General features: G+C 60.0%; 9 protein-coding genes across 9 annotated transcripts; 4 read left to right on the plus strand and 5 right to left on the minus strand.

Annotated features, from left to right (window-relative positions):
- Positions 1-853: 853 nt before the first annotated feature.
- BKCO1_1200094 (2-nitropropane dioxygenase) lies at positions 854-2,106 on the minus strand (the record flags this gene model as incomplete). The annotated part of the gene is made up of 3 exons (XM_020270771.1): positions 854-1,655; positions 1,747-2,008; positions 2,094-2,106. 3 exons carry the CDS (start codon positions 2,104-2,106, stop codon positions 854-856), a joined length of 1,077 nt encoding a protein of 358 aa, XP_020132631.1.
- A 558-nt stretch (positions 2,107-2,664) lies between these two features.
- Positions 2,665-4,225, plus strand: BKCO1_1200095 (folic acid synthesis protein; the record flags this gene model as incomplete). Its single annotated transcript, XM_020270772.1, has 2 exons — positions 2,665-2,919; positions 3,017-4,225. 2 exons carry the CDS (start codon positions 2,665-2,667, stop codon positions 4,223-4,225), a joined length of 1,464 nt encoding a protein of 487 aa, XP_020132630.1.
- A 471-nt stretch (positions 4,226-4,696) lies between these two features.
- BKCO1_1200096 (f-box domain protein) lies at positions 4,697-6,014 on the minus strand (the record flags this gene model as incomplete). Its single annotated transcript, XM_020270773.1, has 2 exons — positions 4,697-5,045; positions 5,116-6,014. The coding sequence occupies 2 exons, from the start codon at positions 6,012-6,014 to the stop codon at positions 4,697-4,699; spliced, it is 1,248 nt and encodes a 415-aa protein (XP_020132629.1).
- A 552-nt stretch (positions 6,015-6,566) lies between these two features.
- Positions 6,567-8,015, plus strand: BKCO1_1200097 (f-box domain cyclin-like protein; the record flags this gene model as incomplete). The annotated part of the gene is made up of 1 exon (XM_020270774.1): positions 6,567-8,015. One exon carries the CDS (start codon positions 6,567-6,569, stop codon positions 8,013-8,015), a length of 1,449 nt encoding a protein of 482 aa, XP_020132628.1.
- Positions 8,016-8,235: 220 nt separating this feature from the next.
- BKCO1_1200098 (f-box domain cyclin-like protein) lies at positions 8,236-9,957 on the plus strand (the record flags this gene model as incomplete). Its single annotated transcript, XM_020270775.1, has 1 exon — positions 8,236-9,957. One exon carries the CDS (start codon positions 8,236-8,238, stop codon positions 9,955-9,957), a length of 1,722 nt encoding a protein of 573 aa, XP_020132627.1.
- Positions 9,958-10,953: 996 nt separating this feature from the next.
- Positions 10,954-15,831, minus strand: BKCO1_1200099 (gpi anchored serine-rich protein; the record flags this gene model as incomplete). The annotated part of the gene is made up of 3 exons (XM_020270776.1): positions 10,954-11,145; positions 11,243-15,720; positions 15,777-15,831. 3 exons carry the CDS (start codon positions 15,829-15,831, stop codon positions 10,954-10,956), a joined length of 4,725 nt encoding a protein of 1,574 aa, XP_020132626.1.
- Positions 15,832-19,332: 3,501 nt separating this feature from the next.
- On the minus strand, positions 19,333-20,216 carry BKCO1_12000100 (uncharacterized protein; the record flags this gene model as incomplete). The annotated part of the gene is made up of 5 exons (XM_020270590.1): positions 19,333-19,421; positions 19,524-19,776; positions 19,830-19,860; positions 19,944-20,052; positions 20,126-20,216. 5 exons carry the CDS (start codon positions 20,214-20,216, stop codon positions 19,333-19,335), a joined length of 573 nt encoding a protein of 190 aa, XP_020132506.1.
- A 455-nt stretch (positions 20,217-20,671) lies between these two features.
- BKCO1_12000101 (c6 zinc finger domain containing protein) lies at positions 20,672-23,264 on the plus strand (the record flags this gene model as incomplete). The annotated part of the gene is made up of 4 exons (XM_020270591.1): positions 20,672-21,289; positions 21,436-22,950; positions 23,015-23,092; positions 23,169-23,264. 4 exons carry the CDS (start codon positions 20,672-20,674, stop codon positions 23,262-23,264), a joined length of 2,307 nt encoding a protein of 768 aa, XP_020132507.1.
- A 764-nt stretch (positions 23,265-24,028) lies between these two features.
- On the minus strand, positions 24,029-26,270 carry BKCO1_12000102 (cytochrome p450; the record flags this gene model as incomplete). The annotated part of the gene is made up of 2 exons (XM_020270592.1): positions 24,029-25,528; positions 25,806-26,270. 2 exons carry the CDS (start codon positions 26,268-26,270, stop codon positions 24,029-24,031), a joined length of 1,965 nt encoding a protein of 654 aa, XP_020132508.1.
- Between the last annotated feature and the right edge of the window lie 79 nt (positions 26,271-26,349).

Consider the following 26,349-nt stretch of genomic DNA (forward strand, 5'->3'; position numbering starts at 1 on the left):
TCGGTTGTCGACGTAGTGTGCGGGTGCGGTGGTTGGCGTTAGGTGGGGTCTGGTCGTCGCCTATGTGTCGATTGACAATGTCTCGGTAATGGTCCTGGTTGAATTCGACATGCTTCTCACGGTTACCTGCAAGGTGACAAAGGGAATCCTGCTTGTCAAGGAAAGGAAAGCTGGAGCGCAGAGGAGTGGGCCGACACCTACGTCAAGAAGATCCTGTCACATGGATGGGGCCTTCCCACTTCTCAGATCTCGGACCGCGACCCAAGGTTCACCTCCCAGTTTTGGAGGCAAGTCTGTGACAAGTTGGGCGACAAACAGCATCTCACAACCGTTTACCACCCCCAAGCGGATGGGCAGTCTGAGCGCACGAACCAGACTGTTGAAATCGCCATCAGATACCATGCTACATCCAATCCGGAGAGCGAAAGTGCAGCGGTTGACACGAAATGTGAAGCTGGATTGCTGACGGATGAGTGACGAGGGAGGCGTCGAAGCGCCATGGCAAGTATATGAGAAGCATGAGATGGCAGGCTAAATCCAATAGAAAAGGCGATGATACTCCACTTTGGTACAAGAGCCCGCTGTGGCGTGATGCCTGTTCTGCTTACGCTCATGGGATGGTACCTGCGCAGACTCTGCAACTGAGAGGTCGAGCCAGAGCTGTAACCGGGGACTTGTGGACGAATCACCGGAATCCCCGTCACTCTCGTATTCCAGGCCCTGATTGGGGGCCAAAGTTGGGGAGACCATGTCAAATTGCGGCAAAGCAGTCACCGCCGGGCCTTATACGGTGGTCGAAAATATTCATGACATTTCTGTAAAGTATGCACAAAAAGAGTTCAGCGCTAAATCATCACAGCTTGGGCTTGCTCACAATGGAAGCATTGCCCTTGCTTATCCATTTGGCCGCGTCGCCAACGAGCTCATCGACAATCGCCTGCGCGCTCTTCTTCTCGTTCACCACGGCGGCCGCCTTGCCCATGAGGAACGGCCTGGCGTTGTCCATGGTGTCGTCGTCGATGTCGTCGCCCAGCTTCTCCAGGTCGTGCTCGACCGGGATGACACCCTTGGCCGTGAGCTCCTTGATCTCGTTCTGGCGGTTGGTCTCCCAGTTCTCGATGTAAGGGTTTCTCCTCACGCGGAGGGGCCGGCCGGTGAAGATGATGGTGCGGACGTTGTCGTCGAAGCCCGACGAGCGGACGGCCTCCTGGTGGGCCTTGGGCGCGCCCGCCTCGTCGGCGAGGATGAAGCGCGTGCCGACCCACACGGCCGACGCGCCCAGCATCAAGGCCGCCGCCACCGTCTGGCCGTTGAAGATGCCGCCGGCGGCGACCACCTGGACGGGGGCGCCCGTCATGGGCGACGTCTTGCCCTCGCACAGCTTGGCGACCGTGGGGATCAGGATGGTGGTCGGCACGTCGCCCGTGTGGCCGCCGCCCTCGCCGCCCTGGGCGCAGATGAGGTCGACGCCGAGGTCCAGGCACTTCTGGACGTGCTTGGGGTGGCCGATCATGTTCATGTAGAGGATGCCGGCCTTGTGGAGGCGCTCGACGACGTGCTTGGGCGGGACGCCGACGGCCGAGACGAACAGCTTGGCGCCGCTGTCGATGATGATGCTGACAAGCTCGTCGAGCTTACCCTTGGTGTAGTCGTAGCTGCGGCACAAAGACAGACGGTCAGCTGACGCTGTATAGTAATCGCGGCCTCTTCCCCGGCCGCGGCACCGTGGCGGGGGGGGGGGGTCACTTGGTCTTGCGCGCGCTGCCCCCGACCTGCGGCAGCAGCAGGTCGACGCCGAAAGGGGCGTTCTTGTCCTTCAGGTAGCTCTTGAGCTCCGCGATCTGCTCCCTCAGCATGTCCGGGGTGTATCCCACGCCGCCGATGACACCCAAGCCGCCGGCGTTGGTGACGGCGGCGGCCAGCTTGGGGCCAGCGGCGACGTTCATGCCGGCCAGGAGGACGGGGTGGTTGATCTTGAGCAGATCGGTCGTCGTGGTGCGGAGCTGCTCTGTTGCGGGCAGGGGCTGTCAGTCTCGGGGAAGTGTGCGGGCAGAGCGCATGACATGTGAAAGCCGACAGAGGAGAAAACGTACGTGGAGACGCCATGTTGACGGTGCTGTGGAGGGTGCGAGAGCCGTGGGAGACGTGGGAGCTCAGGGAGGAGGGTGTGGAGTGCGGATGTAGTGGAGACGGAGGAGGTTTATGGAGGTGGTGAACCCTCGGCCGTAGCAGCTGGTTGCAGCCATGGGCGGGTTGCGTGCCTCGGCTCTCATGCGTGTGGGTGGCACGGGTGGTGCGTTCAAAGGGCGGGCAAGCTCCTGGCACCGTCGCTGGGCCGAGGGCCCGCCCGGTCCCCACCTGGCGCCACATCTCACGCCAAGCCCTACCCCGGATTTGCCTTACTCAGCCGCTTTTTTTTTTTTCGTGGCCGCCCTCGCCACCCATCCTCAGGCTTTAATCATGCACCAGGTCGTGCGGCCCTTCGCGCCGTCTCGCCAATCTCCTTCCCTGGCTCGTGTCCTGACGCGTCGACAACGTCCTGTGTCGGCATGTATTAGTGCTCCTGCTCGGCTCTACAGGATCCCCGCCCTTTCCAGGCCACCTGCACTTGCTCCCGCACCACCGACCCCTAACCCACCGGCACGAACTGCGCGGCCGTGTCAAATGCCCCTATTGGGAAGCCAGCTTGGCCGGCGCGGCCTCTCCAGCGAGGCTGAGAAGCCGCGCCATGGTCCTCTTGGACACCGTGCTTTCGTCGCCCTCGGGAGCAATCTGGGTGACCGGATAGCCATGATCGAACAAGCCTGCAATGCTATGGAAAGCAAAGGCGATGTTCGAATCCTGCGCACGAGCTGCTTGTGGGAGACAAAGCCCATGTATGTAGAAGACCAGGGGAGCTTTGTGAACGGTGCCTGCGAGGTCAGTGCCATCTTCCTTCTTACGATACTTCTTCAATGCTTTGTGACTCGTTATTTGGTCTGTGATGGATGGCAAGCCCGCTGCTGACACTCCATAGATTGCAACTTCTCTCAGCCCCATAGGCCTGCTTGACAGGCTGCAAAGCATCGAGAACGAGCTCGGCCGGGTGAAGGTCGTCGAGAAAGGGCCTCGCAACATCGACCTGGACATCCTGCTCTACGACAACGACGTCATCGAAACAGAACGGCTCTCCGTCCCCCACAAGCTCATGCTGGAGCGCGAGTTCGTCCTCCGGCCCCTGTGCGAGATGATCCCCGACGCCGTCCTCCCCAACACCGGGCCAGACTCCCTGCAAGCCCACCTCGCCCGCCTCCCGCCGTCCGACCCCCCCCTCTCCACCATGACGCCCCTCACGCCGACCATGCCGGCCATCCGCGCCCTCCACAGCTCCCGCCGCACGCACGTCATGTCCATCCTCAACCTGACCCCGGACTCCTTCTCCGACGGCGGCGCCCACCTCCTCTCCCCATCGGAGCCCGTCAACTCGCCCGCCCACCTCGCCGCCATCAAGCGCACCCTCCTCGCCCACATCTCCGCCGGCGCCACCATCATCGACATCGGCGGCCAATCCACGCGGCCCAACGCGCCCCAAGTCCCCCCCGCCGAAGAACTCGCCCGCATCCTCCCCGCCGTCCGCCTCGCGCGGTCCCTCCCCGAAGCCGCCCACGTCGCCATCAGCATCGACACGTACCGGGCGTCGGTCGCGTCCGCCTGCGTCGCCGCCGGCGCGCACGTGATCAACGACGTGTCGGCGGGGGCGCTCGACCCCTTGCTGCTGCCGACGGTCGCGGCGCTCGGCGCCAGCGTCTGCCTCATGCACATGCGGGGCGCGCCCGACACGATGGCGAAGCTGACGAACTACCCGCAAGGGGTGCTGCGCGGCGTCGCCGACGAGCTGGCGGCGCGCGTGCGCGCCGCCGAAGCCGCGGGCGTGCGCCGCTGGCGCATCGTGCTGGACCCGGGCGTGGGCTTCGCCAAGACGCTGGACCAGAACCTCGAGCTGCTGCGGCGGCTGGGCGAGCTGCGCACGGAGCCGGCGTTCGGGGGCTTGCCGTGGCTGGTCGGCACGAGTCGGAAGGGGTTTGTGGGCAGGGTGACGGGCGTGGAGGAGCCGCGGGAGAGGGTCATGGGGACGGCGGCGACGGTGGCGGCGGCGGTGCAAGGGGGGGCGGATGTGGTGCGCGTGCATGATGTGCCGCAGATGGTTGAGACGGTGAGGATGGCGGATGCTATTTGGAGGGTTTGAGCGTGTTTCTTTTTTCTTTTTCTTTGGCGTCGGGTTTCAACAGGCGTTTGGAGAAGGGTAGGGGAAATTCTAGAGAGAGAGAGGAGCAAAGCGCGTTCAACACGCTGGCAAGGATTTGGATTACACTGTATCAGAAGGAGTACCATTGGCCCACCTGCTTCTATCTCACAAACTGAGCAAGCGGTGGGCCACCTAGGTGGTGGCCTCGGCTCTACGGTGCGGGTGATATGATATAAGTATAGCAGGCCATGTTAAATAGACTATCATTGTGTACTGGTAGAAAAGACTGACCCACCTATGTGGGAAGCGAAATTTCATATCTGGATGCATCTGGACGGCATTAATCCTCATAGACGTCTCGATATATGCTCCAGATACCAATGAAGAAAGGCAGTGTGAACCGACATGTACGTCGGGATGCTTGCTTCAACTACCACAGGTCAATTTCTGTCGTGAAGCCACTGTGACACTTCACTTCCAAGTCTCGCCGCGGTAGTTCAGCTGCGCGTTATACGTCCAGGGGAACTGTGCGAATTTCGAGCCATCAAGGCTGGCCATGTTCCAGGTCAGCATTGTATCGCCGTGCCGGCGGTGCTCGAATGCGCAGGTTTCATAAAAGTCGGTGGGCTGACCCTCCATAGATCCCTCTGAAGCAACGAAACGCGCACATGTATCCAGGAGCTTCCGGTAGGTTCGATTCTCCCGGTACCCTTTGCTCCTCAACTGTGGCATCTGGGTGGGGAGGAATGTTGCGTCACGTTGAGCGGTATAGCTCAAATGAATTGCGAGCATGTCACGGGGCTCCTCGTCTCTCCGTCTCCTGGTGTCCACGACAAGTACTCAGCGGTCCTGTCAGAAGAAGAAGAAGGCTCAGCCCACAGCTCACTCACCAGCTCGGCGTCCCGAAGCCGCACACATCATCCGGCTCGTCGACAAACCCATCGTCCTCATCGTCCTCATCCGACACGTAGCCGCGCGTGTCCGGCGGCAAGAAGGGCCGCCACTGGATGAAGAAATTGCTGACGACGTGCCTCCCCAGCACAAAGTCCTGCGTGACGTCGTACAAAAAGCCCATCGTCACGCCCGGCGCGTCCTCCAAAAGCTCGCCGAACGCGCCGTCGCCGGCCTGCAGCCCCTCCCCCGCGTCTTCGCCACGACGCGGCGCCGCAGCCCGCCGCCCGCCGACAAAACGCACGTAATCGTCGCTCACCAGGTTGCGGACGTGATCGCACTTGACGAGCATCTGCACGTCCCTCAGCGGCGGCTGCGTCACCAGCATGCGGCGCCAGCTCGCGTGCGGGCGCATGAAGGCGCGCACCCTGCGCTCGTCGTCCGCCCACGGCAGGTCCTCGGCGAAGGACCGCGCCATCGGCCAGTCCCACCGCGACTTGACGTAGCGCGGGCGGAACCACGGCGGGAAGGCGGCGGCGAGGAGCGGGTTCAGTTCCCACGCTTCTTCTTCTTCTTCTTCTCCATCTTCGTCGTCGTCGTCGTCGCGGCGGCGGCGAGGCAGCTTGCAGGGCCGCTTCGTCGACCTTTTCGCCGGGGAGAAGAAGAGGCGTTGCTGCAGGGCGGGCGAGGAGCGGATGGTGGCATGGAAGGTGCGGCACACGCGCTGCGCGAGGAGGAGGTCGCGCGGCGGGAGGTGCTGGAAGACCAGCTCGGCGAGCTCGGGGATGCGGAGGAGGCAGAGGTGCGCCGTCGTTGGTGTTGATGGCCGTGGTCGTCCGGGTCTGTGCGCATCCCCGGCCGAGGCCGAGGTGCTGGTGCTGTCGTCAGTCGACGTCATTGCCACAACGATTGAAGGGTGTGTGGTTCTCTGGTGATTGCGGGGGGGCTTGTCACTGGGGTGCATTTATAAGTACGTAGAAAGTCAGACCTGCGGGATGCACGTCAGCTGCACGACGCAGTGAGGGGGAAGGGCTGGTGGATGGGCTTGGCCGTTACCATGTTCGGGTAGCGCTGCTGTCGCCGGGGAAGATTGGCGCGGGGATTGTGGAGCCAGGATGGGGGCCATGCAGTGCCATGCAGTGCCTCTCCGGGAAAGAAAAGATGCGCAGCGCTTCGGCTTACCCGAAATGCGCTTAGCCTTGTATGCGCCTATAATGGGGGAGGCCAGATTTCGTACGTACCTGTCTGCACAGTAGTGAGGTGAGACAATGCGACAATGTAAGCGCTATGCCACCGGCATCGGGTCTGTGCAACGCAAAGCCACGATAGCAACGACAGGCAGCAGCCATTTCAACTTAAATATGGGGAAACCCTCCATGCCATCACCTCGACCTTTCCGCCACTTCGCACTTCCTCACCAACCCCGACTTGCCCATCGAGACCGGACGCTATGCCTGCTACTCTAGAGGATCTTGCTGACGAGCTTCTGCTCGACATCTTGGATTACATCTCCGTCCGCAACCGTTGGGACATCGACTTCAAGACCTGGGCAGGAGGCGCTGAGATCGAGTCTCGAGTCCGTACCCTCCACAGTGTTGCTCTCGTCTCCCGCAGGCTCTATCGCGTCGCCAACCAGGTTCTGTACAGCGCCTTGGTCGATGGCGCCGATGCTACTCGCCGGAGGCAATTCCTCCGGACGGCTGTCAAACGCCCCGACCTGGCAGCCATGGTAAAGGAAGTCCGCTTTTCGTACTTCGACTGGCACGGTACTCTCAACAGGTCGGGAGTCCCGGCAGAGTATACCGAAGTCCTTGAAGCCGCCAAACGCGTCGACATTGATGGCGATGAGCGAGAGCGCGCCTCGTTCCAGAAGGCTTTGCTGGAAAGCTTCAACGACGCCGACGTCGCGCTGCTGTTCAGCCAGCTTCCGAGCCTGGAGACACTGGAGTTTGAGGTCGATGAGACATGGTTCCATACCTGGAAGTGGTTTTTGTGCCTGGCCAGGCGAGCGGTGGAGAACAAGTCCGGCCCGCTTGCGTCGCTGCGTCATCTCAGGCCGAAGTACGGGAACGAAAACGCGTCCGGGTTCCACCCTCTTTTCATCCAAGATTTCGTGGGCCTGCCTTCACTGAAGACGATAGAGATGTCTGCAGTTTGGCTCGATGAAAGAGATGGCGACCGCCCTCTCTCTTTGCAGACCAACAGCCGCATCGAAACACTCGCCTTCTGGGATTCTTTGCCGGGGAATGCATTCGTCGAGTGTGCGTTGAACGCCTTCGTGCAGTTAAAGGCGTTTCGCTACACATATGGCAACTTCTTAGCAGCGTTTATCCCGTATGCGCAAATGCAAGACTTTTACAACGCTCTCCACACGCGGAAGGACACGCTGGAGCACTTCTCGCTCCTAGTCTCGGATCGATGCACAGCCTTCAGGCAAATAGCTCGGCGAAGCTTCATCGTCCCCCGATTCGGATCCTTCAAAGCATTTGCCAAGCTGAGGCATCTTGAGATTTCCGAACCCATCATTTCCGGGCTGGCCGACATGTTGGATAACGACTTCGGCGCAGATGCCCCCGTGCCGGCTCCCGCGCCCGACCATTCCGAGTTGGTGGACATTCTGCCCGCCTCTCTGGAGAGCATGGTCATTCAATGCGACTTTTCGGTGTCCACCGAGCCCTTGACTGCCTTGAAAGCACAGTTTTTGCTTGCTCTTGCCCGCCGTGTGACCAGCCTGCCGAGATTCCGCCGTTTGGAGCTTCTCAGGGTGGGAGACATACCCCGTCTCGGCGACTTTGAGGAGGCTCTCGGACGGATACGTGATTTGGCGGAATGTTCGGGCGTTGAGTTCGACATCGTCCGGTGGGATAAGGCAAAATACGGAGGACTTTCGACCGCATAGGGGGTCCTGCGGGGTTCGTGGTTTTACATGAGGCGAGTGTGAGGTGGTTGAGAAGTTGAGGCAAGCAACGCTGGGAGAGCTGCCTGGAGATGGCCCGTGCGCGACCCCGTTTGCACTGCGCTTTTCGCGCCGCCGCGTTCCTGACACTTTTGAACCGCCTCGCGCAGGAACCCGTCGGGCGCTCGCTTTCAGTCATCTTCCGCCAGCAACACGGCAAACCATGCCTCCCAAGCGGCGTGCCTCCACAAGGTTGCAAGACGGTGCCAGGAAACGCGCGCTTATGGAGAGAGCCGCACCGCGCCGATCTCGACGGCCACCAGGCGCCAACCCGAAGCCAAGGAATGACTCTGCAGCAATCTCAACTCGCAAGGAGACGTCGCTCGCCGACCTTCCTGATGAACTGCTCCTGCTGGTTTTTCAGCATTTCCGCCTGGCCCGTTTCCTCTACGGCCCGCTCGAAGAGCAGGTCTCCGGGTACGAAGGTAGGCTGGTGCTATTCCAAAAGCGCTGCGATGCCCTGCGGAGCATCTCCCAGACGTGTCGGAACTTGTGTCGTGTTGCTCAGCCGCTCCTATATGAGGTCGTCAACTGCTTGAATCACACGAACAGACGAATGGATTTATTGCGTACCCTGATCTGCCGAAAGGATCTCGCAGGAGCCGTAAGGGAGGTGCACCTGAGACACGAGTTTGACCCCCCCAGAAGAGGGCTTGCCCAGCGCTACCCGGAACTCATAGAAGCCGCTCGCCATGTCGACATCGAGATGGGCCGGTCGTTCATCGGAGCATTGCGGACAGGCCGCTGCGAGGCCCAAATCGCCCTGGCTCTGAACTTCATGCCAAACCTGACTTACCTGAACTTCTGCCTAGACGAAAAGTTTGTCGAGGACTATAACTGGATGTTCCGCTTACTACGCCAAAGCTCCTTCACCATGTCGCAGAACGGCCCTGGCGGGCCCTTTGCAAATATCAAGACAATAGAAATAGGCTACGGTGGCGTGGAGTATGGCTACAACCCCGTCTTCATCTCCGACTTTGTCACGTTGCCACACCTCAAAGAAATCGCCATCAAGTCAGCATGGTCCGGTGAAACCGGGTGTGGCATCCAGTGGGAGCCGGAAGAGAACAGTTCCAACATCACAACCATCGACCTCGACGCCTCGTCCGTCTCGAACGACTTTATCCGCAAACTTCTCACCGCCTGCCGATCCCCCAAAACCTTCATCTACAGCTGGGGCAGCATGCCGGAGGCCGACTCGATGATGGACTTGACCGGCTTCATGCGCGCCCTGCGCCTGCGCCGCCACACGCTCGAGACGATCCGGCTCGACGTTGTGCTCAAGGCCAACGTGTTCGAGTGCTTCGCCGTCGAGGACGAGTACCTGCCGCCCCTCGGCTCCTTCAAGGACTTTACCCGCCTCACCGAGCTCGAGGTTCCCGGCCACCTGCTGCTCGGCTCGCCCCTGCTCGACTGGGACCACTTTGACGGCGAGCACTGGCCGGGCTTCCTCTACGATTTCGACTACAACGCTCTCACCGACGTCTTCCCGCCCTGCCTGAAGCGCTTGACCGTCGATTGCATGGGCCTGGAGGAGGACGTCACCTTCCTTTTGCCCTTTCTGGATGAGTTCGCCAAGCATTGTGCCGAGAGGCTGCCGAACCTCCGGTTCGTGAAGCTGGTCGTTGTCGACGAGAACGACTTCCCGTTGTTGAAGGATGTGAAAGAGGCGTTGGAGAACCAGGGCATCGAGGTGCAGGTCAAGGACTTCATCGATGAGGAGGGCTGGGAAGAAGATATGGAAGTGAGGTACAGCGATGACGGCAGGAAGAAAATCACATCGAGGCTGATCGGAGACATTCTGTACACCCATCCAGTATTCCAGAACCAAGTGACAACGCAGAACCAAGTGGCAGCGCAGGACCAGGTGGCAGCGTCGAACTGATTGGCGGTTTTGTAATGTACGATGATGCTGTGGGGGCTTTATACAACGCATTCGTCTGAGAAGTCAAATCATTGCAAATTTCGGACGCAAAGCTGTACGACGACTTCATTGCCGGGCTCCTCAGCATATGCAACGATCTAACGCTATGATTTCTATGTATGCGAGGATTCAAACCACGTAGATGCATCAAGATGAAGGGTTCCGTTACGTATGTAGGCAGATCAATTCTTTCGTCGCTCACTGTGGTGTGCGGTCAATGATTCACGTGAGAGAGAAAAGCCGCGCTTGGAGTTTCCGTTCTATTTTCCGCCTATGATGCGGGAAACAGCCATATATACAAGAAGGTTCGAAGAAGAAGAAAAAAAGAAGCGTGCAAGCATCTCATCGTCAAGAAGTGAAAGCAAAAAAACAGCAGCAAACCGACTTGACTCCAGCATAGCGTGTTCCACGAAAGCTACTCGACACAATGCACGTGCCAGTGGCAAGCTGACGGGATGAATGGTGAAGACGAACGTGCGGTCTGATGAAGTAAGTTTTCTTTTTTTTTTGGAGATCACACCGCTTGTCCTAATCGTTTGGGAACACGGGGCCCAGCCCAATGTAGTTTCCGCGTACTTGTTGATGATGATGGACGATGATGAGGATGAAGTATGAAGGATTTGAAAAGTGCTGCATTTGTTTCACTCAAGTTTCACAATAAACGAAGAGACCCCTCCCCCTCCGTGCACACGCACAATCCGCACGGACCATCACCGAAAGGGGTAGGTCGGTCGACAATTGCGTAATGAGGGGTAGGAGAGCCCAGGAGCTGGCCCCTGAGGGTATCCACCGCCCACCGCTTACGAATCCTGCCGCGAAACCCGATCATGGTGGAGAATGTGGCGTTTTTTACGAATGCACGTCGGAGATGCGAATTTCATGCGCATGTCTTACACATGTGCACATGTTTCGACTGTTTAGCGGCGGGGTCGTCGGAAAAAGCTCGAGCTTTCTGGTTTACTCGCGGCCGCCGACGAAGAACTTGACGATCTTGTCCCAAGTGGAATCGGACGTCTCGTCGGAAGACGACGAGGACGAGGCGCTCTCGACAGAGGCGGCCGAAACCGGGGCGGACGGAAGAGCGGCCCTACGCTTGGCAGTGACAAGAGTGGTGGGAGTGGCCGCGGCGGGAGTCTCGGTAGCAGTGACCTGAAACCATTTGTTAGTATAATCAATGCACATTGAAAACTGGGAGATCTTCGAATCCGAGGCTCATGCCCGGGTGTCAAAGCGGTTGGATGCTTACCGGGCAGATGGTGACGTAGGCAGGCACGACTGAGGTGACAACAACGGTGGAGGTGCCGCTCTCGTGGGTGTGCGTGCTCGTCTGGAAGTCAAGGGTATAGACGGTCGAGGTCGTCAAACCGGCGCCGGGAGTGAGGGGCGCGACAGGCGTGGAGGCGACACCGTCAACGCCCGCGGACGTGAACAACGGGATGGTCGGCAGCACAGTCGGGGTGGGAGCCATGGAAAGGCTAGTGTTAAGCGCGCCGGGGGTGATGATGGTGGTCAAAACGCTGGGAGCAACGGGAGTGCCAACGGGAGCCGAGGGCGTGAAAGTAACGAGAACAGTAACGTTCGCGGGCTGCGCGGGCGTCTGGATCGGGTGCGGCGGGACAGAGAGAGTCTGGTTGCCGTACACCGGGGGCACAACAGCACGAGAAGTACTGGCAGGAACAACGCTGGAGGCAATGCTCGTCACGGGAACACCCTGGTCGTTCGCGCCAGTGACGGTGTAGAAAATGGTCGTGAAGCTGCCAGCGGGGCCGGTGGGCTGCGAGGGAGCGGCGGTAGCACCCTCAACATCAGTCGATGCGGGAGTCTGGGTGGCGGTCACGGGGCAGATGGTGGTGCCAACGGACACGATCTGAGTGACAACAACCTCAGAAGTCGAACCAGCCTGATCAGTAGTCGTAGCGGTGCTAATGGCAGTGCTGTAGATAGTCGAGGTCGACGAAGAGGTAATGGCGGCCTCAGTGACGCCTTCAGCACCAGATGAGGCAGGGGTTTGGGTGGCGGTCACGGGGCAGATGGTCGTGCCAATGGACACGATCTGAGTGACAACAACCTCAGAAGTCGAGCCCTGCGCATCAGTGCTGACGGCAGTGCTGATGGCAGTGCTGAAGATGGTCGAGGTCGAGGAAGAGGTGACGGTCAGAGGGGTGACGGCGGCGGGAGTGGAGACGACCGAGGTGGAAATGCTGGCCTGTCCGTTAGGAGCCGTGTAGGTGACGTAGACCGTCTCGTTGCCAGCCGGCGGCTGAGCAGCCGAGCTGGACACACTGCCTTCCACAGCGCTGCTAGCGACAGGCGTGGGAACTTGAGTAACGGTAACAACGACAGTCTGGCCGTTGGGGGCGGTGCTAGTCGACACAGCGGTGGACTCGGCGCTGACCGGCGCGGTGGGGGTCGAGGGGGTGTACTCAGCGGTCACCGTGGTAGTAACGACGTTGGGCGGCAGGGCAGTTCCATCAGCTGCGGTAGGCGTAACCGTGAAAGTGGCCGTGACAATGTTCTGGGTCGCCGAAGTCGACGCCTCTCCGGAAACATCAGAAGTCTCGCCGGCCACCGGGGTGGACGGGGTGGGAGTGGCAGTCTCAGTGTGGGTGACAACGGTCGGGGGCAGAGTGCTGCCACCAGGCGCCGTAGGAGTAATCGTGATGGTGACCGTGACAAGGTTCTGCTCAGAGACAGTGGTCGTCACCGCACCGACAACGGGCGTGCTAACTTGACCGGAAACGTCGGAAGAGACGGGAGCACTAGGAGTCTGAGTGACGGTAACAACAACAGTCTCGCCGTTGGGAGCAGTGCTGGTCGAAGTGCTAGTCGAGGGCGTAGCAATGACGGGAGTGCTGACTTCACCGGAAACGTCGCTGCTCACAGCCGCGCTGGGCGTCACGGTGACAATAACAGTCTCGCCGTTCGGCTTCGTAGAGGTTTCCGGGGTGGGCACAGCACTCGCATCCGAGACAGCGGGCTGCGAGACGCTAGGCGTCACAGTCACGACGACAGTCTGGCCGTTGGGAGCAGTGGAGGTAGAAGGCGTGGGAAGCTCGCTGGCACTCTCGCCGCCGACAGGTACACCGGGAGCGGACGTAGCGCCTTCAACTCCAGACGAGACGGGCGCAGAAGGCGTCTCAGTGGCGGTGACGGGGCAAATGGTCGTACCAATAGACACGACCTGGGTAACGATGGCCTGGGAAGTCGATCCCTGAGCATCAGTAGTCTCAACGGTGCTAACAGCGGTGCTGTAGATCGTGGAGGTCGAAGAGAGCGTCGTCAGGACAGGGGTAGGAGCAGAAGTAACGCCCTCCACGCCAGACGAAGCAGGGGCGGAAGGAGTGCCAACGGGCTGAGAAACCGGGGCCGATGCCTCAGGAGTTTGAGTGGCGGTGACAGGGCAAATGGTCGTGCCAATGGAAATGACCTGGGTAACAACAACTTGGGAAGTGGATCCCTGAGCATCGGTTGTCACAGCGGTGCTGGTAGCAGTGCTGTAGATGGTCGAAGTCGAAGAAGCAGTAACAGTGACCGCGGTGACGGTCTGGTTGAAGCCACCGACAGGTACGCCAGGAGTGCTCACTTCGCCAGAGACACCTGAGGAGACGGGCGCACTGGGAGTCTGCGTGAAAGTGACAACAACAGTCTCGCCGTTAGGGGCAGTGCTGGTCGAAGGAGTGGCAACGACGCTAACAGTCTGGTTGAAGCCACCAACGGGGACACCAGGTACACTGGAAGCAGGAGCACTGGGAGTTTGGGTAACAGTGACAACGACGGTCTGGCCATTGGGAGCAGTGCTGGTCGAAGGAATAGCGATAACACTGGTGGTCTCACCGGTCTCACCGACGGGGACACCGGGAGTGCTGACTTCGCCCGAGACGTTGGACGAGGCAGGGGCGCTTGGGGTCTGAGTGACGGTGACAACGACGGTCTGGCCATTGGGAGCAGTGCTGGTCGAAGGAACAGCGATAACACTGGTGGTCTCACCAGTCTCACCGACGGGGACACCGGGAGTGCTGACTTCGCCCGAGACGTTGGACGAAGCAGGGGCGCTTGGGGTCTGAGTGACGGTGACAACGACAGTCTGGCCGTTAGGAGCAGTGCTGGTCGAAGGAATGGCAACGACACTGGTGGTCTCGTCGGTCTCGCTGACAGGAACGCCAGGCGCAGAAGTGGCGCCTTCGACAGCCGACGACACGGGTGCGCTGGGGGTCTGGGTAACGGTCAGGACAACAGTCTCGCCATTGGGCGCAGTGCTGGTCGAGGGCGTAGCGACGGCGCTGGGGGTCTCCGTCTCGCCAACGGGAACGCCAGGGGCGGAGCTGGCGCCTTCAACACCAGACGAGACAGGGGCGCTGGGAGTTTGCGTGACGGTCAGGACAACAGTCTCGCCGTTGGGCGCAGTGCTGGTCGAAGGGATGGCAACGGCGCTGGAAATCTCGCCAGAAACGGCCGGGGCAGTTCCGCTGGGCTTCGAGGTCCTGATGGTCTTGGTCTCGGTAAGAGGGCAGACCGTAGTGGACACGGCAACGACGGAGGTCACCACGGAGGTGCTGCCGCCAGTGACGACAGTCTCGAAGTTGGTGCTGAAGACGGTGCTGGTCTGGTACTCAGTGGTCTGAGGAGCAGAGGCGGACGGGGTGCTGACGACACCCTCGACGCCCGATGAGAGCTGCGGCGTGGACTCCTCAGTGACGGGGATCAAAGTGGTGATGTCCGTGGTCGAAGCAGGCACCAGAGTAGTCTGCACAGCGGTGGAGCTGGCGGGGCAGTTGGTGACTTCGGGAGCGCACGAGGTGACGGTGATCAACTGAGTGGCATAGACAGTGGACTTGCTGACACCGTGGGTAGCGGGGACAGTCGTCTGGTAGGTGGTGGTCGAGACGGGCACCAGGGACTCGGAAACGGCGGAGACATCACCGCTGGATGCGGGGCAGTTCGTGACCTCAGGAGCGCACGAGGTGACGGTGTAGTACTGAGTGCTGTAGACGACGGAGGTCACATCCTGGATGATGTGCGTCGTGGAAGCATTCGCAACCGGCGTGAAGATGGGAGTTCCGGCCGGAGTGATGGGGGTGCCGACAACGGGAGGAGACAGAGGAGTGGGCACGCCACCGCTCACGTCCGAAGACGCCGGCGCCACGGGGGTGGAGGCCGAAGAAGGCGTGGGCACAACGGACGGGGCCACGGGGGTGGACGGAGTGGCGGCCTCAGAAACCGAAGGGGGGCTCACAGGGGCCGAACCGGTAGTGGGGACCGGGGCTTCGGGCGTCTGGACAGGAGTGTAGACCGGAGCCTCCGGAGTGGAAACGGTTTCACCACTGACATCGCTGCTGAGGGGAACAGAAGCCACCGGGGTGGAGGCCGGGACCTCGGGGGTGGGAACCGAAGAGGCCGTCTCGCCAGACACGTCGGATGTCTGCACGGGTGTGCTCTCAACCGGCGTCTCAACGGCAGAGGAAGGAGTCTCGTAGTCCGGACCAGCGGGCGACGAGGGAATCGCACTCTCAACCACTTCGGAAGAGGAGGCAACAGGAGTGGACTCCTCGGTCGCCGAAACTTGGGCACCGGTGATGGTGGTGGTGTGGTGAGGTACCAGGGAAGTCGACACCTGGGTGGCGGACGCGGGGCAGTTGGTCACTGTCGAGTCGCACGAGGTCACTGTGTAGAGCTGGGTGGAGTAGACAATGGCGGTCGTCACAACATCCTGGCGGGGGATGTTACCTGGACAGGCTGTGTGAGCGTGGAAGCACGAGAAGAGGAAGCACTTTGGCACTTACGTCCAGCCGCGGCCCCGAGGGAGCCGAGGACGGCCAGAGCAGTCGTGACCTTCATCACGAAAAGAGAACGAATGGTATGATGCTACTGGTGCTAGTGGCCGAGTCAGGCTGGAAGTCAGAAAGAACGAAAGGCACAGCCTGTATGCAAGCAAGCAAAAAGAGCGTCAAGCAAAAAGAATGAATGGGCCTCGAAGAGGTTACCAAGAGCAGAAAGAGTGCAGTGAAGGTTGAGGAAGGCGGACAGAGGCCGGCGACGCGGCCATATATACGAAAGTGGGGAGTGCCTGAAGCCGTGGCTGGCGGCAGCAATCCTGGCGGTAGCATGATCCAGAAGCAGTCCGTCGAGCGGTTCCGGGCGGCGGCCAGGATCGCCGGCAAGCGGGTGTTCCTGATGCTGGCGAGCATCGGTCCCCACTATAGGCTGGGATGCGAGGCAGGGAAGAAACAGCCAGGCGGAAAGCGCCGGGCAGGGTGGCCGAGCCGGACGGCGAGGGAGCTGGCCGGGAGTATGCCCGCTTCGGAAGCGCTGAGGTGGATGCAGAATAGGCGCTGTGGTCTTCACGTGCCTGAGGAGTGGCGGACGTCTCGCGGTGGCGCTCCCACTGGCAGCCGGGCGGCACGGGCGCGGGATCCGGGGATGGCGAGTGGCTTGGCAGCGCTATGCGGCATCATGCAACTGTTGGGTGTGAGTGGCTGTTGTCGCGTAATGACGAAGGGGCGGGCGAGGTTTGAGCGGTTTGAGAGGTCGGCCCGGGCAGGAACGGTTGCCGCATGCGGCTTAGGCCGTTTCACGCGCGGCTGCTTGCCCACGCGCGCAGGCCACTCTCGTTCGAGACTGATTGTTTGTTTCACCCGCCGCCCACCGCTCGTCTGCACCACCAGGCCCACCCGCCAAGCCGTGCCCACGCCCAAGCCCACGCCCAAGCCCACGCCCATGCCCACCGCCTGCGCAAAAGGAGGCGGGCCTCCTCGCTTGCTGCTGCTGATGAAGCCCATTCCAGAACCACGCGGTCCTCCGCCGAACTCCGACTACCCGTTTATAGCAACCCGCCGCGGGCAACGCGCAGCTTCGGCACGCCTGACCGCCCTAAACGTCCGAAGACGGGCCCGATACCAGTCTGGGCCGAGGCTTGCGGGAGGCTTGCAGACCGGGGTAGCCAAGTAAGATGATGGGATGGCCGCCGCGACGGCTGCACCGCGACTGGCCCTCAGACTCCCTTTGCCGCCGCCCGTCGGGCCACTCAGCTCTTGACATCACCCACCTGAAGAAGTGCGAAATTAACCCGGTTTGCGATGCATTCGGCTGAGCCTTACGCGGTCCGCTTCCCCGCCGCGTGTTTCCACGACGAACACCACCAGAACATGCTCCCTTCCGCCTCCGCGTTTCGCTGCTGTCGGGCTAGTCGTCCACTTCAATTCATCACGAAGGGTTCCATACCGGCGCTGTCCTCTAGCGTCGCCATCCATTGCCCGTGCATCAACTCTATATTGCCAGCCACAACGGGCGGGCGTCGTTGCCGCGGCTTCTCGAGTCATTCATCTGCGATAACCTTAAACAGCATACCTGGTCCCCGCAATCACCAGGTATACAGATGAAAGTGTGGGTCTCCAAACCTGCAATCCATCGTGAAGGAGGCGGTGCCGTGTGACCGGTCGAGACCATGCAGTGGGGCCCGTGGCGAGAAAATAGCACCAGGATGTTGGTGTATGTATAGTGACATGTCTGTATCCCTTTACGGCTTCCTCTCCCCAAGGGTAACGCTAAACCCCAAATCCGATTGCGTTGCGAGCCGTCAATGCGTACTCACATCCATGAATGGAGCGGTGCCACGCGTCTTGGCCTAATAAGCTCCTGGAATAGCTCAGCCCACCCACAAAACTCTGAGATTCACTTCGGCTCTGCCTACTTTGGGAACGTGGTTTCCCGTTGTTGCTCTTCGGTGGCGGTAATGACGACTTCTCAATCCCCGCAAATTCTCACCTGAACTAAACTTCATCAAGGGTATCCATGCCGTGAGATCATTGCGTCGGTGTGAACGGGGAAAGACAAATGACGTGACAAAGTGCACAGCCATGTCACAGCAGGTCGGAAGAGAACTTGGCCTTCCCAACACTGTCTCGCCCGAGATGTTCATGTACCGTACATAGCACGACACTCCCCTGAGTAGCTGAATCCTACGCCTGGGTTTCTCTGCAGTCCAGGTCCCACATCGACCTCCGGATGTCAATTTCGCAAAACCGACGGTGTGTACAGAACATGCACTTGGGCCTAGGGCCTTGGGCCCTGGGACCATACTTTCAGGGACGAGGGGTTCGGGATTCCTACGTGCGAAAGTTGCGCTCAAAGCATGGTTGACGTGATGTACACATTATCTCCTTAGTCGGCGCGATCCACCGGCACGTCCACTCAAAGCACAGCCAGGGGTGGAAGAATACGTCCACACATCGGATTGTATGTACTACCTACATAAGTAGTTTATTCGTCCCCAGAAGACCAGAAGCGTGGCAGTGGTAGTGCTGGCCGCCGATTGAGGAGATATGGATGTCCATCTAGAGCAATGTCAGCGAGTATATCCACAGAGTCATCGCAGCTAGCGGTGATGGCGTAGTAACGATATTTCCGAGCTGGACGGAGTCAGTCTATGCCGGCAATGTCGGGATGTTCGCGGCACTCTTCTCATACCGGCGTCGAGAAAGTCTGGGTGGCCACATAACGAGTGCTTCACGATCACCCTCCTATTCTCTGTTAGAACCGCCGCACCACTCCCTTGTCTTAAATGTTTCTTTCTTTTTCCTGCTTCTTCACCTACCCAACCCCTTTCTCGAGCAGACTATTTCGGACGTGGTCGATCTCGCTCTCCGAAGATGCTTCCCGAACAGGACAACATGAACGTGCCGCATTAAGCGAAGAGCCTTATGCCGAAGCTGCATGAAGCAAATGTTTCAGACTCAAACCTGCGGCACGTCCAATCTACCACCTCCTCCGCTTACCATGATGTCCGCCTCGACTTGCCATGCCCAAGTTGCTTTTGACGCCGGTGTTTCGTCTGCAAGCTCGCTCACCATAGGATGGAACTTCGTCCTGCTGTCAACCTTGAACCTATGCGGTTGCCACATCGCTTGGCACCGCGCCGATAGTCAAATGTGTTGTACGCCGGTCTTCTTGAAATACAGTAAGTGTCTATGCACCTCGCTCTCAGAAGACGACCAACCCCCTCACACTCCAGTTGACCACAGAAACAATAAACATCGCTCGCAACAATTTCACCGGTTTGTGGAGTTTATTGGAGCGTATATGCGCACTAAATGATGGTCCTTCTAGTTCATTGGACCCAGAAGCCTGAGAACGATCGTGCCGAAGAGGTTGCAAAGTCTGGTATCCGTATCCGTTTGCGGCCACCGAATGGCATACATGAACATGTTGCTTTGTCGCCTTTCATCCGCTTGCCTGAGCCTCTGACATAGCAGAGGCACTCACCTCGGCAGAAACACAGGTGGACCTAGCTGTGAAGAGATGCGTTGGGCGACGAGTGTACGTGGAGTCTTTTCGACAGTCCTACAGCGCCTTCTTTGCGGAGGCTGTGGCGGCACCCGGAGCCAATCGCTTTTCGAGCCGTCGGAACATGTCGACACCCATGAACACAGCTGTGGTGCGTTAGTGCATTGCGCGTCCTCGCATCGAAGCTACTTCCAATAGTCCATGTCTCGATGCTGTGTGACACGTTTACGCGAGGGAGTGTCACTCACAAAGTGCAAGATAGGGCACGTAGAGGCCGCTCAAACTGAGCTTTTGCTCGTTGGTGAACGAGTCCCAGCTGAGGTATTCGGCGATGCAGGTCATGGTGGTGATGCCCGTCTGGCAAGCGTAGATGAGCAGGTGGATGGGGACCTTGGGGTCATCTGACGTAGGGTGAGCTGGGGCAGTCTGGCTTAGAGAAGAATGTTTACCGCGCATCAGGGCCCCGACCGCCCAGGCAGAGAGTGGGGCGTGGTACAGAAGCTAATCACGTGTAAGCGCAACATCAGAAAGCTTGGCAGTGCGGTTGTCTTAACCTCCATCCATATATACATGGAGAACCACGGCCTTCACACGGGCACAATTCGACGTCAGCCCCGGCCCGGCCCAGCCCGGCAAACGGCGCGCAGCGTGGGCACCGGCAGACTTACGGTGGAGCGCTGAAGAAGCGGTCCTGGTAGGTTTCAATGTACCACTGGCGCAGGGCCAGTAGCGGCTCAGGCCTCATCGATTCCGGGTAGACGGGAAGTACGTCAACGCCTCGAGGAGCACGCGTCAGCGGCAGCCGGTCCGGGGGCGGGCGCGGCGCGCGGGCGCAGCGTGCGGGACGTACAGAAGACTATCGGAATATGGATGGCGAAGAAGGAGAGGTACAGCAGGTCGCGCTTACGCGTGAAGAGCGACTTTGGCGCCGGGCGATCCATTGGGCGGGCGAGTTCGGGTTGCGGCTGACGCGTCGTCGTGTTCGGCTGCAGGCAGCGACGAGAAGACGGAGGCTCTGAGCATGTTTTGGTGTTGCGCTCGCTTGCGGCGTGCAGTGCACCTGCCCGCTTAGTCAGAAGCCTAAACTAATCGCTCTCCCCAGCACTCATGAGCTTGTTCCCACATCAGCAGTGGCCGAAGGCAGCCGTTTCCATCCCCTCGACTCTTCCAATGCCGTGATTCCTCCTCGCCCTTCCTCCTGGCCCCCGTGCAGCCCGCGTGCCGCCCGCGTGCCGCTGACGCCCGCCCACGCCCGCCCTCCTCGGCCTGCTCGTCTAAGTCCGAGTACGAAGCTGATAAGACCGAGCTCGCTCCCGGCCCAAGCCAGCCCCACGAGTCCTGCTGCTTCTCGTGTCTCCTTCTCAAGCCTCGCGCTTTATCAGATCGTCCGCCCCCAATGTCTGATGCTCCGGCCCACCACACGCCCAATTCCAGCCGCCGCTCCAACTCTCCGGACGAGACGGCCACTGAGGTGCGGAAACGCCGGCGCATAGCCCTTTCGTGCTACGACTGCCGCCGCCGGAAGCTGCGGTGTGATCGCGAGTATCCCGCCTGTGGCCGCTGCCGCAAGGGCGGCCATGCAGACACTTGCTCCTACGACTCCCGCGCAGAGCCGCCCTCAGGCGTTCGCAATGGCCACCACCCAGTCCCGGAGAGCGACGAGGACCGAGCCGCCATCTTAAGTCCGACCAGCTCCAACACCGTCCCTCGAGCCCCGGTCGCCCCCGACGCCGCCCACCACGGCTCCCGGGAGAGCTCGGATCTGCTCTCTGTGCAACGCAGGAAGATCTCCGAGCTTGAGAGCCGCCTCGCCCAGCTCGAAGGCAAGGCCAAAGACCCCTACGGCAACGGCCAGGCAATCCAGCATGCTGGCGACGAGCTCTTGTGGCCCAATCCCACCTCTGCCCGCCGCGGCGCCGAGGCCGAGGAGAGCGAGACCATGCTCCTCCGAGGCAAGGCGTTCAAGACGGCCTACTTCGGCAGGAGTAACATCACCAGCGTCGTCATCACACATGTAAGTCGCATGCCCTTTCTGCCCCGTCCAACATCGTCACAATGCTCCCCGCGCAATCGGAACCGCCGACCGTGACCGGCTTTGTCATTCGCAGAATTGCCTGGCTCGGTCGTCTCGGTCTACCTTTCCTCTTCTAACTTCTGCAGTTTCCAGGTCTTCGTTCCTTCATGCAGGCCACATTCAAGCAGTACCCCGCTTTGATGCAGACTCGGCCAGAGATAAAGGCGATTCGCGACCGTTGGAAGAAGCACAAGCTGCTATCCACCCAGACCGTGGACGCTGACGCTCTCCTCCCGCCCAAGGAACACGTCGATCACCTGGTGCGGCACTACTTTGATACTCTTGAGACTACCCACAGGATACTCCATGCTCCCAGCTTCTGGGATGAGTACTCCCGTTTTTGGTCCGATCCGTCTAGACGCCGACCAGAGTTCACTGTGACTGTGCTGGCAGTCCTGTCGACAGTCGTCACTGCAACATTCGAGCTTCCCACTACCTATCGCGCAGACCGGCCCGTGCAGGTCGAGAAAGCCGTCGAGTGGGTTGACGCCATCGATCGCTGGCTGTCGATGCAGAGCCGAAAACATGCCGACCTGAGCCACTATCAAATTCGGTGTCTCCTGCTGCAGACCAAATGCGTCAACTCGATAAAGTGGAAGGAGATCTGGGGCTATTCCAGAGACTTGATCACCTTCGGATTGTCTACAGGCTTGCATCGTGACCCGAACTGGCTGATCAAAGAGACGAGCATCTTCGACCAAGAGATGAGACGTCGTCTTTGGTGGACGATGCTCGAATCGGAGCTACAGTGTTCCATCTACCGCGGTATGCCATCGTCGTCGCATGGTCTTTTCACCGACACGGCGCCGCCGCTGAATGTGAATGATGAGGACATTGATAACACAGCCCGAAAGGCGCCCCCAACCCCTTGGCCCATTCAGGAATTCACCGCGACGTCATATCTCTATGTTTCGGCGAAGAGCATGGCGTTACGAGTGGAGATCAACTCGGCATTGAACAATGCAGCAGCACCACTCACTTATGAAGAAACGATGGCATACGCTGAGAAGGTGGTTGTGGAGCTGGAGAGAATTCCCTCATGGAGTGGTCGAGAAGATGCGAAGATCACGCGCATGCTTCTCGACATCCAACTCCGGCAATTCCTTGTCCTGCTCCATGAGCCATTCGCACGAAAGGCAGGGACCGATTCTCGTTATACGTACTCGCGCACAGCATGCTTCGACGCGGCAGCGTCCGTCATAGAACAACACTTCAAGATCATGACGATGGGCAACAAGACAGTGTTATTGCCTCTTTGGAACGACACGGCCCGTGCCGCAATTTCCATCATCCACACCGCTTTCATGTCGAGTTTGTCACAAGACTACCGCTTCTTCCAGAACCATAAGGTTGCCATAGCAGAGCTGGTCGAGAAATCTCTTGTCCTCATCGAGGAAAAGGCCAGCCGTACCGGCGCAGGCTTTGGTCACATGGGCCACATATCGGCAGCCTACGACTTGCTCATCACCAAGGTGCAACCTGACGAGAAGGAGAAAGTGCTCAAGCACAACGTGGAGAGAGTTCTGAGGCTGCATCGGACCATGATGACCAATCAGGAACGTCTTCCTGAACTGTCGGCGGAAGCGGCACAGGCCATCAATGTAAGCGGACGTCCCCTACCGCCACCTTTCCCGATGGAACCGCTGACGCTGTCGCTTCGTACAGCAGTCTCTAGGTCCGATGGGATACACCACCGCTCCGGGCATGCCCAACGTCCAGCTACCGTATGGCATTCAGATGCCGGTAAGTCGCGTCTTTTGTATCCCCCGCTGCTTCTGCGCAACATGTTGCTAATTGCCTGACGGTTGCCGGCACCCAGCAGCCCGGTTCGGAGCAACCTCCCATCATCACATTTCCTGAAATTCAAGGCTGGGACCTCAACGAACTGTGGGGTTTTGGCCCTTCCGATTTGTGAAACGGCAGCATAATCACGGGCTGCCTCCTAACCTGATTCCGACTTCTGCCTCGGCCGGGCACCGTAAAAAACTCTGTTCAACGCTGCTCGCTTCTCCACCTCCTTTTTGCATTTTGGCAAAACATATAAAGCAACAGATACCCTGGAGAGAGAGGCATGAGGTGTGTTTGCATGCCTATCCGCTCGCTTGCCTCGTGTCTACGTATGTACATACAGGAAGAGAGATGATTGCATAGTCACGTCACAAGTGGTCGCCAAAAGAGACCGGCCCTCCCAAGCCTGTCCCACCAGAGATCGTGCGCCACGGAAGGTCGACATCTTGTGCAATCGACTGTGACGTCAGTGCGGGAATTGGGGGGGAATCTCATGATCCTGAAGGACTGTCTTATTCTATGACATGGCGTTCTAAGAGCATGTTTGCTCTTTTTCTTTTTCTATTTGCTCGGGTAAAAAGGGGAATCGCCATGTTTATTTCTTTTTGTTTGGGTTTGGCGAAGTCTTTGCACACGCTACTTTATGTTTCATGTCTCATGTGGTTCTGCTGCTGCTGCTGCTGCTGCTAACGGCGCAGATATATATATTTATTCTCCCTGTACAACCAGTATCTCCTTCCTCACGCTTCTCTCTCATGTATGTATGTACGTGCTGACGTTGAAAAAAGAAAGATTCTCGGCTCTTTTTAAAATGCCGGCGGAAACCCAAGTGAGCCGGACTTATTACTCGTCCCCATCTTTCCAAAAAAAAAAAGAAAGAAAAACATTCCATCAATTGGCAGCAGTCGCCGACGGCGGCGGCGGCGGCACGGTCCCCGCCTTCCTCCTGACCTCGATGCACGCGTCGACGGCGGGCACGATGTTCATGCCGATCCAGCGCGTCCCGGGGCGCTCGGCCAGGGGCTTGACGTCGTAGTTGAGGAACAGGTAGGCGAGCAGCATCTTGAGCTCGTGGGCGACGAAGAAGCGGCCGGGGCACGCGTGGCGGCCGTGGCCCCACGGGAAATGCGTGTCGCCCGTCGTCACCATGCCCTTTTGCTTCAGCCGCAGCCCTTCGTCCCTGTCTTGCTCCGTGCTCCCTCCTCTCTCCTCCTTCTTCTCCCCGGCCGTGCTGCTGCTGCGCGCCGCCTCCCACGCCTCGCGCTCGCGCGAGTGGCGGAACGCGTCGAAGGCGTCGGGCCGGTCGAAGAGGTCCGGGTCGTGCTGGGCGCCCCAGAGCGGGAGGCTGAGCTTTGCTCCGGGCGGGGCGTGCCAGCCCTCGGCCGGGTTGGTGAGGCCGTGCGGGGCGACGACCTTGCGGCCGACGAGCGTCTGCGCAAAGGTCGAGACGCGCATGCTCTCGCGGATGGCCGAGTCGGCGCGGAGCAGGCGGGCGAGGCCGTGCTTGGTCCAGCTGCCGCCGTCTTCTTTTTGCTCGTCGGCGAGGACGCGGGCGGCCTCGTCGCGGATGCCGTCGACGAAGCCGGCGGAGGGGTCGGAGGCGAGCAGGTCGAGGATGGTGGCGTGGGCCGTCATGACGGTGGTGTGGATGCTGGCGAAGTTGAGGGGCACCAGGCGCTGGGTGACGCGCACGGGGTCGAGCTCGTCGGCGCGGTTCTCGCGGCGGGCGAGGCGGATGTGCCAGCTCAGGTAGTCGTTGGGCTCGCGCCAGTCGGCGTAGGCCGGGTCGCCGGCGTCCTTGGCGGCCATGTCGGCGAGGCGCTGGCGCACGAGCGGCAGGGTGTGGCGGGCGGTGCGGCGCCAGTGCAGCCAGTTGGGCAGGCCGAGGAGGGGCCCGACGAGCGGCTTGAGGGCGGAGGGGATGAAGGTGAAGAGCAGCATGTTGCGGACGACGTCGTTGGTGAAGCCGACCATGCCGTCGAGGTAGCTCTGCTCGCGGCACAGGTCGGGGCCGACGAGCATGCGGTTGGTGACCTGCGGGACCAGGGCCAGCAGGGCGTCCCACACGTTGACGCTCTTCCACTCGGTCGTGTCGAGCCCGAAGGCGGCGTCGGTGGCGTGGCGGACTTCGGCGTCGACGGCCGGGACCAGGGCGGCGAGGTTGCGGGCCAGCGAGCGGTGGATGACGTGCTCGTGGTAGGGATCCGCGAGGAGGGCGGGCGTGAGGAAGGAGTAGTCGCCGTGCAGCGAGTCGTAGTGGGCGGCAGAGGTCGAGAGCACGGCGTCGGGCTGCTCGAGCAGCCAGGCCATTTGGCTGCGCGGCAGGACGAGCTCGGGCGGGGCGCCTGGCGTTTGGCTGGGGAGGATGAAGGTGCGGTCGGATTTGCTGTACTGTTTTGGGGTGCGTTAGTATCTGATACACATCACCTCTTGTGCTCCCTCTCGCTTTCTCATGTTCTTTTTTCCTTTTTCCTCCTCTTCTCCCCAAGTTTTTTCCCCCCTCCATTTCAACCAGTTACTCCCTCCATATCTCTTCCCACCTTCCCTCCGCCGCTCCCCACCCGCTCTCCTCCATCTCTCACACCATCCACAAAGTCCCCTCCCCCAAACCGTAATCCACACACAAAACAACCCCCCCAAAAAAGAAAAAGAAAAAGAAAAAACATACCTTCTCATACCCCTCCCCCACCCAAGTCCTCATATGCACCACGCCCATCACCATCGTCCTCACCCCAGCCATCCAGCCTCCTTCTCCTCCTCCTCCTCCTCCTCCTCCTCCTCCTCCTCCTCCTCCCCCCGTTTCCTCCACCCCTCCTTCCTTTGTTTCCTTCGCAGCACCTCCTCCTTTCCCTCCTTTCCCTCCTTTTTCTCCTTTTGCTCCTTTTCCTGTTCCCCCACCCACCCACGGCACGCCGCGCGGATACAAAGGCTTGCGCGCGACGGCGGCGGCCAGCGTCGACACGACGACGTACAGGGCCAGGGCGGCGACGACGTTGCCGAGGGTGATGTGCGAGACGAGGCCGCCGCTCATTGTCACGGTCGACGCGGTGGCGTGCTGATGCTGCTGATGCTGTGAGGAAGGAGGGGGAGGAGAGGATGCGTTGTGGAGTGGTGGTGGTGATGATGACGCCATGGTTGTTGTTGATAATGCGGAGTTTAATGGACCGGGGTACTGTCGGCCGGGAAAGGAATTGGGGGGGGGGGGGGGGGGG

The sequence above is a fragment of the Diplodia corticola genome, assembly GCF_001883845.1.
Source record: "Diplodia corticola strain CBS 112549 chromosome Unknown scaffold12, whole genome shotgun sequence".
Classification (NCBI taxonomy): Eukaryota; Fungi; Ascomycota; class Dothideomycetes; order Botryosphaeriales; family Botryosphaeriaceae; genus Diplodia; species Diplodia corticola.